This window comes from Centrocercus urophasianus, unplaced genomic scaffold, assembly GCF_019232065.1.
Source record: "Centrocercus urophasianus isolate 14NV4802_14NV808 unplaced genomic scaffold, USGS_Curo_1.0 seq_14, whole genome shotgun sequence".
Classification (NCBI taxonomy): Eukaryota; Metazoa; Chordata; class Aves; order Galliformes; family Phasianidae; genus Centrocercus; species Centrocercus urophasianus.
In genome coordinates this window covers 51,069,786-51,082,041 of record NW_024884586.1, presented here as the reverse complement: position 1 = coordinate 51,082,041, position 12,256 = coordinate 51,069,786, and the positions used below count along the sequence as shown (strand labels likewise).

The following is a 12,256-nucleotide window of genomic DNA, read 5'->3' as shown; positions in this document are numbered from 1 at the left end:
GTGCCTCACCACCCTCTGGCTGAAAAACTTCCTCCTCATATCCAACCTAAACCTCCCCTGTCTCACTTTAAAACCATCCCCCCTCGTCCTATCACTGTCTACCTGGTTTGAATGGGGAATCTGCAGAGGGCCCTTCCAATGCCTACAACTCTGGGATTTATTTATTATGTCTTCTAGCATTCTTCACATTTAATTTCCCAGCTCACAATATTAGGCAGATTATGGGGAGGAGAAAGAGTTGCTCAAAGCTAAAATATCAAAAGTACCAGAATCTGTTATGAATCTGAAATCAGCTGGTACCAGATATTGCAAATGCAATTGATTTGCAGTGGGCTGTCAGTTTTGACCTACCGGAATGTGCCAAAAACATCACTACAAAGCAGATGGAATGGTTTGGAATGTCTTCTCACATTTGTTCATCTCTGGTCTCTTCAGATCCGACAGCTGGAATCCACTGTCCTCTCCTTAAAGCATCAGAAGCATCAAAGCCAGTCAGGTATTGTCAAAGCCATAGAGCAGGAGAAACTAAGCTTGAAGAGAGAGTGTGAACAGCTACAGAAGGAGTTGTCCTCTGCCAATAGGAAGGTTAGTCCAAGTGCTTAATCTGGGGTTGGTGTGATGTGCAGCCACTCATGACTTGCACGTTGAATACAGCAGATAAAATGAAGCTGCTGCCTTTCTAAGGAAACCTCTTGTCTTCTACAGATCAGTCAGATGAATTCTGTTGGACACGAATTGGAAACAAGCTCAGAAAATGAAGGGCTAAGGAAAAAGCAGGTCAAGCTGGACGATCAGTTAATGGAGGTACTTTTCAATAGGTGCTGACTGCACTGACGGTAGTGTGGAGGTTTATCACCAGTGTGTCACTGAATCTATGGATTCGTTTACAAAACGAAAGTAAAAAAGCTTTCCTCTTCAGGGAAAACGATCAAAACTGGAAGAATTGATGTCTGTTAATGTTAATGTGATCTTTCATGATCAGTGTGTGTGATTAATGTGCTTCTGTGAAGCACAGTGTGCTTCATGGTGACTTGTGTGATGTTCCAGATACAAAGTCAAACGGGAAGAATTTTGTTTCTGTGCTTGAGGCAAGGCTAACACTTTGTTCTTCCTTCCTAAAACATATCACCTCAAATTTCCTAACTAATATTTGTCTAATGCTGCTCTTAATGTAGAAGCCTGTTCTTATTTACCATGAGAATAGTTGGGTGAATGGAAGCCTTGCTTAGCAGAACCTCTGAGCTGTCTCTGCAATGAACTTGATGGTCTGAATTTCAGTTTAAAGCATTTTTAACTTGTTCCATAAATGAGACAGTTTTATAGATGAGGCTTTTGCAGCACTGTTTGTTGAAATACCTCATGGTTTTCATCAAGGAAGCAAACGGGAAGCATGTTATGTTGAATATACTCTGTAATTAGCTGTAAAATTATTATAAACTTGATTAGAAAAATTTTGGCAAGTCGTTGAAAACAGTTTTATTTCCTGTGCCTTTGCTTCATGTATTTCCAATTATGCTTTGGGAAAAATCCCAGCTCTGTTGAACTCTTCAGTCTGAACATCGAGTATGGAATTGGGTTTTCTCCCAAAGCCTGTAATTCAAACATGCAGGACTTGTTATTTCTGATAACATTATCCCAGCAGGGGTGTATAACGTTCACTTAGCACTTTGTGACCTCTAACTTTCTCTTTTGTGCCTGTTCTCCTTTTGTCCATGGCTAACCTGTCTAGAACTCAGTGGTTGGAACTAGCAGAGAAGGGTGCAGTTCTCTTTCTGAAATAGTGTGCGAAGGTAGAGCAACCATTTTCAATGTACTACCATAGCATGAAGAAAACATTTTGGAATGGGTTTTCTTCTTTACTCCATGCATCTTTTGAAGTAAAGGAGCCATTATTCATTTTAATGTAACGGCCTTCCTTTGGCAGCTGCACTAACCTGTTGGGTGCAGGCTGTGATTGGATTCTATAGGAAAACATTGGATATTCCAGAGGGGTTGCAGTGAAAATGGAGAAATGACCGATTGCGTTCAAAAGGATCAAACTGATCACGAGAAAATGAAAAGTGGCTCCATCCCTTCCTTCTCACCCAGTGACTGTGAGGCCTGAAGGTGTCCTCGTGTTTGCCTCTGGCCTTTTGCATGCCTTTTCACCAGACTGTCAAGTGTTTCCCTGGTACTGACTGATATGTGCTCACACTGTGTCATCCCTGATAGTTTAGTGAGCTCCTTACTGTTCCACTTCCTTGTGGAAGATGAATGTGGCAAGACTATGTTGTTTTCATGAGCCATTAGCAACTTCATTTTGAGATGTCAGCATTTATTGGTGTTTCCTCAGCTCTTCCACCCGTGTGTTTGACAACATCACATGAAACCCTGTACAAATCCCATTCAAATTTCATTATTTCTGCTGTTTATGCTGTTGGTAAAAGAATAGCTTCGTTATAGGCAAGTTGATTCAAGAGAATTTCCTGATACATATTTATATATTCTTTAAAAAAAGCTTTTTTGAGATACTTATACTACTTTAAAATACCTTCTAAGCCTATATTCAATTTATTTGAGCCAGCAGAGGTGGGCAGATGCTATCACAGCCACAGCACTGATGTTCTTATCACATTTCAAGCCCCTCTCTATCTCCATTAGGGCTCCACCATTGGATACACCATTAGAGCAGCACCCTCGATGGAATTACACCATTATGTCAAGTGCTTATAGTTGATTCCATTATAGATGAACTCAATAACGGAACTGTGATGCTAATTGAGGCCTTAATTACAGCACTTGTGAAAGGAAAAGTAATACTGCTAATGTAATCTCACCTTTTCCTAAGGGACCAGAGTAATGGCTATGAGATAACGGGAGGATTTTGTGATGTGGTTAGCTGGCTCTTACAGGAAGAATGATTTTTACACGAAGAAAGCATTAATCTTATGCAAATGCAAGCTGCAAATTGGCTTGGCTGAAACTTAAGTCTCAAATTTTAACAAGCTCTGCTTGTGGCATGACTCTAAATGAGAAACATAAAATGTGTGAGGTCTTCTGTTCCACAGAAGGCTCCTAAGTAGTGAATTCAGAATACAAGGCAGCAGAGAGCATAAAGATACTTTGGTCACTCTAGACTGTATGGAGAATGTTTAGCTTTTAGGATTTTGTTTTGCTTTTTGAGGAGATTAAAGACTAGAAATAATCAATGCTGGTGGGTGACACCTTCAGCCTGCCTCATGCTGGCTTGGATATTAGGAAGAATTTCTTCTCTGGAAGAGCGGTGTGGTTGGGACAGGCTGCTCAGGGAGGTGGTGGAGTCACCATCTCTGGAGGTGTTAAGGGAAGGGTGGGTGCAGGCTTAGGGCCACAGTTAGTAGGCAGCATTGGTTGCAGGTGGATGGTTGGACTGGGGGATCTTAGAGGTCTTAATGATTCTATGATAATTCTATACCAGAGCTTTGATTTGTACCAAGATGTTGTTATTAGAAGAGTTGCAAGGGCTAAGGTTAAAATTGAAAACAAAAGTGAAGTTATAGCTCAGCACAGACCTGTTTAGGATTTTGCCAGAGTAATGCAGGCCTGAAGTTATGAATCAAAGCTCGATCTCCTATAGACTTTGCAGAACTGCATGTAAAGATGCATCTTTTCCATTGGGAAGAGTTTGTCTTAGCATCTGTTTCCGGCTTCAGACTGGCTTCCTTTGTGCACAAGAGATGCTTTAAGCTCAGTGCATCGTGTGTCATGCAAGAACAACTCCAGAAACACACCTCGAGCAACGCGCCGTGCTGCTCCCCCCTGACAGCCTGTCTTGTTGCCCTGCAGATGCGACGCTCGAGCAGCAGCGGGATGCTTAGCCAGCCCCTGCACCCCCGGGAGCTCCCACAGCAGGGCTGTGCCGTGGTGCCCAGGGAGCAGTTCCTGCAGCTCCAGCAGCAGCTGCTGCAGGCGGAGCAGCGGGGCCAGCGGTTGCAGGAGGAGCTTGAGAGCAGACCTTCTGAAACCAACATGCAGCAGGTAAGGCTCTCGTTTCTCTGCAGGCTTCAGTGGGGCGTTGGGTTCGTTTGGTGTTTTGGCTTTTGAGATCCGTTCTCCGTTTATGCCAGTTCGAAATTGGAATTAGTTGCATCAAAGCTGTGCACAAACAAGCCTTTATTCAGCACACGCAGCTTGAGCCGTGGTTCAGTTCTGAAGTCCCTTTAGTCTTCATGGCTCGCTCCATCCACATTCAACTGTTGGCTTTTCTCCTTGTCATCAATGTGCAGTAAGTGTTTGCAGTTGGCTTTTTATTTTCCCTAACATCCACGTCTGGAACCTTTGCTCTGGGAAATACACAGTGCACAGACACGCTGGCATCAGACATAAAGCATGAGCTCAGGCTGTTGCTGCCACATGGAGTTCTGCCACCTGAGACATGGCAGAGCATAATACAAGCAAGTAACCCTTTTTTGTGAGGTTTCCCATCTTCATTATTTGGCCACCATAGGACGCTGTTTGGAGGGCACCGTTCCTGTTGTCCTGAAACATCATCCCTGGTGTTTCTGAGGGAAAGCAATCTAATTCCAACAAAGATGCAGCCTCTGCACTCATTGGGCTGAGTCACTCCTCGTATTTCAACATGCAAGACTGAATGATAAGCAATAATAAGCTCTAGTAGCAAATTTTGCATCTCCCATGTAAAATGAGCCTTAAAATTAGGCTGCCAACCCATAGTTTTGCTTGAGTACGTGCTCAGCTCCTGCTTTCTGCAGGTCTTTTTCATTGGAAAAGTCAGGTGATGTTTTGGTGACTACATCCCTAAATCTCTGATGCTTTGGCTTTGGGCACGTATCTTAAAATAATAATAATATGACTTAAGATAAAGCCCTAAGTAACATAAATAAAAGGCTAATGTTTTTATTAACCTGTTAGCAGAAAAAAAACCCCACATTTTACACTCTCTTGCATTTTGTCTAGAGAAAAATTGGAAATTGATATATCTACATAAGCTTTAAGTCTCTGAACTTCAAAGATTTGACCATGTTAGTAGGTGTATTTTGGAAGGTGTATTATGGGGGGGAAAAAAATATATGTCCAGTAATAGTTTCTAAAGCTTACAGAACTTGCAGTGACTGTTTTAAACCACAGCATTAAAGGGAACAGTTCCCTGCAAAGGAACTTAACAGCAAAGAATGCAGGAGAGGAGGAAAAATGAGCTCTAAGTTTCTCTCCCTTTCACTGAGTGTGGATGGAGGCGCATTACTGATGTACTTGGTCACACATGTTGGAAAGCAAAGCATGCAGTTGAATTTTGAAATCAATAAAAGCTCTATTACAGCAGCAACATCTGCAGAGTGAATGTGCTGTGTGCATTGCATTAGAAGCAGTTTTGTAATTCTGCTTTTGAAAGCCTGAGAAGCAATTTGCAAACTAATCATATCCCAGAACCCGCAGTTGTACAGATGCACCACTTCTATTTCCCAGAACCTTCATGAATATAAAAATCCTTTCCCGGAGGTTTTTCAAGCTTTTGCTGTCAATGCACTTAATGCTTGTAACTTCTTTTTGCATCGATTTTTACTTAAAGTGAACAGAGGTGAACAAGGTTCCACTTTGGAACATCTACAGCTGTTTGTGTGGGCCCTACTACGTGGCTTCCTAAAGTCACTGTTGTGAAGCATTCATTATACAACTGTAAACAAGGGCAGAGTGGTGGATGCTTTAAGCTGGGACAAACCCAACTGCTTCTTTAAGCACACTTTTAATCCTTACTCTTTTCCTTTCGTCATCCTGAAGCAAACATCTGGTTGAGTTTATCCATTCCAATGTTCTCTTTAGCATCTTGGGAAATTGCATCCTAACCCCTCTTCACTGTCTTTTCACCATTGACTAGAATGTCATGGCATCCATGTTTTCTGCATCAGTTTATCACCTTGCTTCGCACTTTGCAGCTTTCTTCCATCTCCAGTCCTTCTGTGTAAGGCACCAAACTTACCCTCCTTTTTGGAATTTGTGTGCTCCTTTTGCTTTGCTTTCTTCATTACTTTTTGATCATGGCTACAGTGGTCTGTGTTCTCCTTTGCTTTACAGTCTGTGTTGAGCTGTTGCTTACCAAGCTCACTATTCCAGCATCACCCCATCAAAGCCCCTCATCCTTTTCTCCTCTGTTAACTTGCCTACCTTGTCCCAGACAGCAGCTGCCCAGCACTGCCACATAGAATGGCCTGGGTTGCAAAGGAGCACAGTGCTCATCCAGTTCCAACCCCCTGCTGTGTGCAGGTCGCCAACCAGCAGCCCAGGCTGCCCAGAGCCACATCCAGCCTGGCCTTGAATGCCTGCAGGGATGGAGCATCCACAGCCTCCTTGAGCAGCCTGTGCTGGGCCTTGCTCAATAGTGAATGCCATGGGCCCATCCCTGAGCCAAGGTTCCCAGAAGTTGCCTCCAACCTCTGCCAACCCGTAGTTCTGCTGGGAATACACAGAGTTGCTCAACTCCCCCTTTCTGCTGGTCTGCTTTGGAAAATTCAAATAACCCCTGACCAACAGCTTGTTCAGCTGTCCCAGCAGAAGGCTTGCAGCTAGGTTTGAGGAGGGGGTCAATGGGACTGTTTTTCACAAATGCTTTTTGGCCACCTGAGGCAATATGTAGTGGCAGATAATCTCCCCTTAACAAGTGTAACTGCTTTGCCAATGGCACTTATCGCTGTCACTGACCTTTTCAAATCCCCCCCCAAATGTGGACCAGTCCTCTTCAGCCTCCTGACCTCTAGAAAACACATCCCAAGTATTTCCTTAATTGCATTTGTGTAGCACTAATACAGAGAAATGTGATGTGGTGCTCTGCCTGCTTTCCCCTGTGTGTGTTTTTGTCTTGTGTTGCTTGCTTGGCTTGTGCTGCTGCTTTGCTTTGTGTACGTACGTATTTATAAAGACAACCTGGATATCAGGGTGAAGTGTCCCACTTACCTTCTCTCTCTAGGCCTTGCTACCGGAGCAGCGAGCAGTGCATGCAGATTCCTACAGGAGGATCGGGCACCTCTGACAGCTTGGCTGCTTACCACCTCATTCCTTGCCATGATACACACACACAAACACACAAACTGGCATAAGCTGAGAAACTTGAGGATCCTTTTTTTATTATTATTATTATTTTAAGTCTCTGCAGTGTTATTTCCTATTTATTTGCCCAGAAGTGATTTTTCTGGACGTTGTCAGCTGTTCTTTTTCATTTGTTGCAAATCATTTCTATTTATGTTATTTAAAATGTGGGTTTTCTCAATGTGGGAAGAGCCTATTTTTCTGAAATGGTACTGATTTTATATGAGACAAAGGAAATCTGGGGTATTTATGCTGCTTTTTTTTTTTTGTATAAGATGCCTAAACTTTTATATTGGGGAAAGATGACATTTTTGATGTAAATGCAAAATAAATGTTTTTTAAACATGACGTCTCTTGTCTTAATAGCATCAGTAGCCTCAGCTTTATGAACAAGAATTAACAAGTTTTAGACAACATTGTTGAATTTCTTCATGGATGGGGCCCTGGGCAACCTGAGCTGATGGTTGGAATTGGATGGGCTTTAGGGTCCCTTCCAACCCAACCGTGCTGTGGTTCTATCATATGACTTCTGGGGAAGATTTGCAGTAGAGGATGTGCTTTGATATGGAATATTCTGCTTCCCCAGGACGTGTTGGAGCACATTTGAGACAAGAGTTTCCGTAGTACTGAGATCCTATTGCTGGGACCATCAAGTAAAAAGGGTAGTGGCAGGAAAGGGGAAAATGATCAGACTTGTTTCTCAGATGATGTCCTTAGTGTTTTTCTCCTGTCTCCAAGTACTAGATTAAATGAGACTTATTACTAATAATTTGAGGTCAACAACTGCTTCTTTAAGGGTTATCTTTTTTGTTTATCTTTCTGAAAGCTTGAGCTGGCTTCTCCCATCAAGCATGAACTGTGAAATTGGGTAGAATGCTCTCAAATTATCTTTAAGCCAAAAATCAAGGATCGCGGACATTAAGACCATTAATCTAATTCTTAGATTCCATTGAACCACTCCCTCAAGGCTCCAAGTGTGCCCAGTACGATGTCTAATGCCCAGCCATGGTCTTGAATTCCAATTAAGTTACAGAAGATAACAAAGATGACTTTGCTGGAATTCCTTTTAGTAGTATGGATTAAAAGTTAGAAACGCACCCAGCCCAGCAGCACTTTAACTCTGCTTTCTGGGTGACACTAATGCAACATTTTTTGATGTCTTTATAAGCTAAGCAGTCATGCAGCTCCATAATTAGACTTAGGAGCTTCTGGAGTTCCAACAAATAGAATCTTGAGCGGACTTGAATCAATCCATCCAACAGGGTGTTTCTACAGCAGTTAAGATGAACAGCTGACTCCTCACAGTTCCGGTGTTTCTGACTTATTTGGGAGACTTGCATTCAAACTGTTGATGCAACAGGCATTCTCATAGAGTCATGGGATCACTAAGGTTGGAAAATATTAGGAGATCATCCAGTCCAACCATCCACTTATCACCAATAGTTCTCACTAAACTGACGTCTGTGGTTTGTTTTGATTGTAGTTAGGTTACCCACTGCCTCACTCAAGAAAAATAACAAAAGCACATTGGATTATTCAGAAGCATTAGCCTTATACAACTAATCAAATAAAGTAGAAATCAGGATCGAAATAATAATGTGCTAATTTGAATTTTGAACGGCCTTTGGAATGAAGAGTTACGGTCAAAGTAACAAGCCAGCATGACTGCCTCTTTTCTTTTTTTTTTCCCCTAATACAGATCAGCATCCAAAGAATGAAAAAGGGAATCTATCCAGGTCCAGTTATCACAGCTGATACAGAACTTAGAATTTTGTATTGATTTGTCTTATGTAAAGCAATCTAACATGTAACTTAGATTTAATGCCATGAATGTCCTTTAAACATCGCTTCCATGATCTGTTTATTAACTGTGTTGACTCTTTAAAATGAACACAAACGTGGAGTGGCAACACTTTTCTTCTGCATGAAGTGAAAGGAAGGATAGCACTGAGTGTGACCTGACCTTTGTGAACAGATTTCTTTTCTTTTGCTTTCTAGGGGGGCCATGAGCAGCTTCTAAAGATGATGGAAGAGCGGATGATGGATGTTGAACAGAAACTGAGGCTCGTGAAGAGGCTTCTCCAAGACAAAGTAAATCAGCTGAAGGAACAAGTAAGCCTTCTTGTCCTTTTCCCCAAATCTTCCCTGTTGCTTCTGTAAAAAGCTAAGCAGGCCAAAGCCACAACATTGCTCTTGCTGAGAAGAAAATTAAAGATGTTTTTCTTTGAGTTCTTCTTAGCCAACATATTTGCCCAAAACTTCACAGAAATTCAAACTGAAGTCTGAATTAATCGCTCATTAATTCCCTAAAAGCTATGCACGTTTGGTATGCAGGCACACTTAAAGTCAGGAAACAAGTGTAAAATTGGGCCAAGTATTTTAGCTGGAGAAGTTGCTTACAAAGGACTCAGGAATTTTCTGAAGAATACAGGGATTACAGAACTGATTTTTCCACACCCTCTGACCCAACACATCCTTTGCTCGATAAGATTTTGGGGTTTCTGTTCTTGCTCTGGTCTGTCTTCTTCAGAAATTCTCAATAGGGTCTTTTGTACACTTAGCAGGGAGTGACACGATAGCATTGGAGAGAACATCTGCCCTCTGTTGAGGTGCAATCTCCCCTCTCATTTTAAGGAGAAGCTACACCAGTGTGGTCTCATGCCAAATTGCTTCTCCAATGTAAATAGGCAGATGTCGAGCTGCTTTCCCTGATTTGATAGGGTGGCCCAAACGTCTGTGGAATGACCTGTGTGGGACCGATGAGCACGTGGAGCACACCTGTCCTTACAGGGCAAATGGAAAAGGGTCATTTGAAGCCCTCCAACATCTTTGTGATCTTTCAAGTTCCTTGCAAAGACTTTCCAGTTTCAAAACGTTCGTAGCATCCGTGATGATTCCGTAAACGTCTAGTTTGTAACAGATGAGAGTAGAGAATGAGAGGGCAGGTTGTCTGCCTTGGATACGTTAAAACGAAGGCGCTCAGCTGTGCCTCCTGACCATTTAAAAAAGCTTTTCGTTTCTCTGTTGCTGTTTGTGTGCTGAGTAATAACGTTTCGCTCACGGTTCAGCTTTCCAAGAACACCAAAGCAGACGCAGTGGTCAAGGATCTCTATGTTGAGAACGCTCAACTGCTGAAGGCTTTGGAGATGACGGAGCAGCGCCAGAAAACTGCCGAGAAGAAAAACTATTTACTAGAAGAGAAGATCGCCAACCTCAATAAGATCGTAAAGAACTTGGCATCCCCATCTTTCAGTTCAGCAGCTGAGTTAAGGTCATAGCAAAGCCCCGAAGTACGCCACAATCCCGTGCACTTTACTGGAATTGTAATATTTCAGCTTTTCACTGCGTTGCCTTTTTGTATTGATGAACCTTTAGTTAAGAGATGCCTCCAAGGGGTGGCAGAGCTAAATCCCAAGCAGACACTGCCTACAGAGATCCTTATGTTTATTCCCAAACTATTTTTCTGCTCAGTTTTGGCTAAAAGTAATCTTTGCTATGTAAAAAAAAAAAAAAAAAAAGGATGTTTTTCTAGGTTAACTTATTTTGATACTTTGGTTTTAATTTAAAACACGAATGCTGAATATACTGAATTGATTATTTCTATTTAGGCCGAAGCACAAACTGCTGGTATTGAACTAATGACTTTAAAACCCTTTTGGTTTTCTGGGATACTTCTTGGTCCAAACCTAGTAATATAATTATAATATAATCAGGCTCATCTGAGTTGGAAGGGACCTGTAGGTCTGCTCCAACTGGAACAGGGAACGAGGAGGGACATCTACAGTCTGAATACTGCTGATGGAATTGCTATTGAAAGCAAGACTTTCCCGGTGTTGTCTGTATCCTGCAATACGATTCTAGTTTCTGTAAAGCAATATGCTCCACTTCTGCATTAGGAATCTGGGTTATTCCTCATGGCTGTTTCTCCACAGAAGAAAAGCAGTCAAAGATGCGTAAATAGACTACTGCCTCCAACTGACCTAACTGTGTTTTATCTGGAGAAATGTCCCAGGTGGCAAATAAAGACTACTGCTCTTTTTTTATTTTTTTATTTTTTTTGAGAAATTGTACAGGCCTTTTTTTTTTTTTAATACAAAACAGTAGAAGAGTTTCTTCACCAAACAGAAGCGAAGAAATGTAAGTTGTGCATTCAGTATAGTGGTGGAATATTATTACACAGCTGGCAGAAGAAGGAAGAGGGGAACTTAGTGATGTGGCTCTGGGCAGCCTGGGCTGCTGGTTGGTGACCTGCACACAGCAGGGGTTGGAACTGGATGAGCACTGTGCTCCTTTGCAACCCAGGCCGTGCTGTGATCAGGCCTCACAGACCTCTGTCACTAACGCAGTGCTCTGTGTGATGTGGTGAGTTGCAAGGACGTGTCTTCTGTAGTGGGTCTGAGTACAGAAGCTAAGTTTGCAATTAACGGTGAGGAAACAAACTCGATGTGAATACAAAGAACTCAGGGAATAAGACATTCGTTTCCTTCAGTTTAATAGATGCGGGTGTTGATGTCAATAGATGGAGATTAACATGCGCTAGAGAGAGCAGGATGAACAGAATTACGTTCAGTCGAGTATTGCCTTCGTACTCCCTGAGCAACCTGCAGTGGTGCTGCAGTCAGGAAGGCTGAAGAGCACACAGTCCTGTAATGACAGGTGATAATTACACCTCCTATCTGACGAGTTCATGGGGAACGCAGGCTTTTTGGGATCACCTTCAGGAGTGAGATGGGCCCAACAGCAGTCGCTGAATGAGAGCTCACACGCTTTGGAGCTGGTTGTAACCAATTATTACCAATGGTCTAAATGTGATGCTAGCTTTCCTTACAAATGCTGGTCTCCATCAGACCAGTAAGGTGTACTTATTGTAAATAAAACCAGTGAAAGGGGCCATACTGGCAATACTTGAAACTGGACCTCTTTAAATATGCATAAATCGTGGGTGCAGGAGGGGAAGATGGGAGCTTTATCTCTGGGACTACTAGCAAGGTGACAGTTGTGACAGCATTTGTGACGTGGCAGCTGTCTCCTGGACATTGGGATGCAACTGCCCACACCCTGCTGGGCAACCTATGGAAGGTGACTTTCACTCAGCAGTGTGGCTGTAGGGGATGCTGCCTTTGTCTAAAGGGTTATCTGCCACTCAGAGGGCTGAGGGACTGAACTGCACTTGCTGGGTACGACCTCCTCTTCTCCTCCT

At 42.6% G+C, this 12,256-nt stretch overlaps 1 protein-coding gene across 1 annotated transcript in view; it reads left to right on the top strand.

Annotated features, from left to right (window-relative positions):
• NIN (ninein) overlaps positions 1 to 11,298 on the top strand; it is a 36,162-nt gene extending 24,864 nt beyond the window's left edge. The window contains exons 12-16 of the mRNA XM_042813628.1: positions 436 to 585; positions 706 to 804; positions 3,805 to 3,996; positions 9,055 to 9,168; positions 10,125 to 11,298. Of these exons, the coding sequence (XP_042669562.1) occupies positions 436 to 585; positions 706 to 804; positions 3,805 to 3,996; positions 9,055 to 9,168; positions 10,125 to 10,334 (765 nt within the window). The 3' untranslated portion in view covers positions 10,335 to 11,298. The remainder of the gene's footprint in view (positions 1 to 435; positions 586 to 705; positions 805 to 3,804; positions 3,997 to 9,054; positions 9,169 to 10,124) is intronic.
• The last annotated feature ends 958 nt before the right edge of the window (positions 11,299 to 12,256 follow it).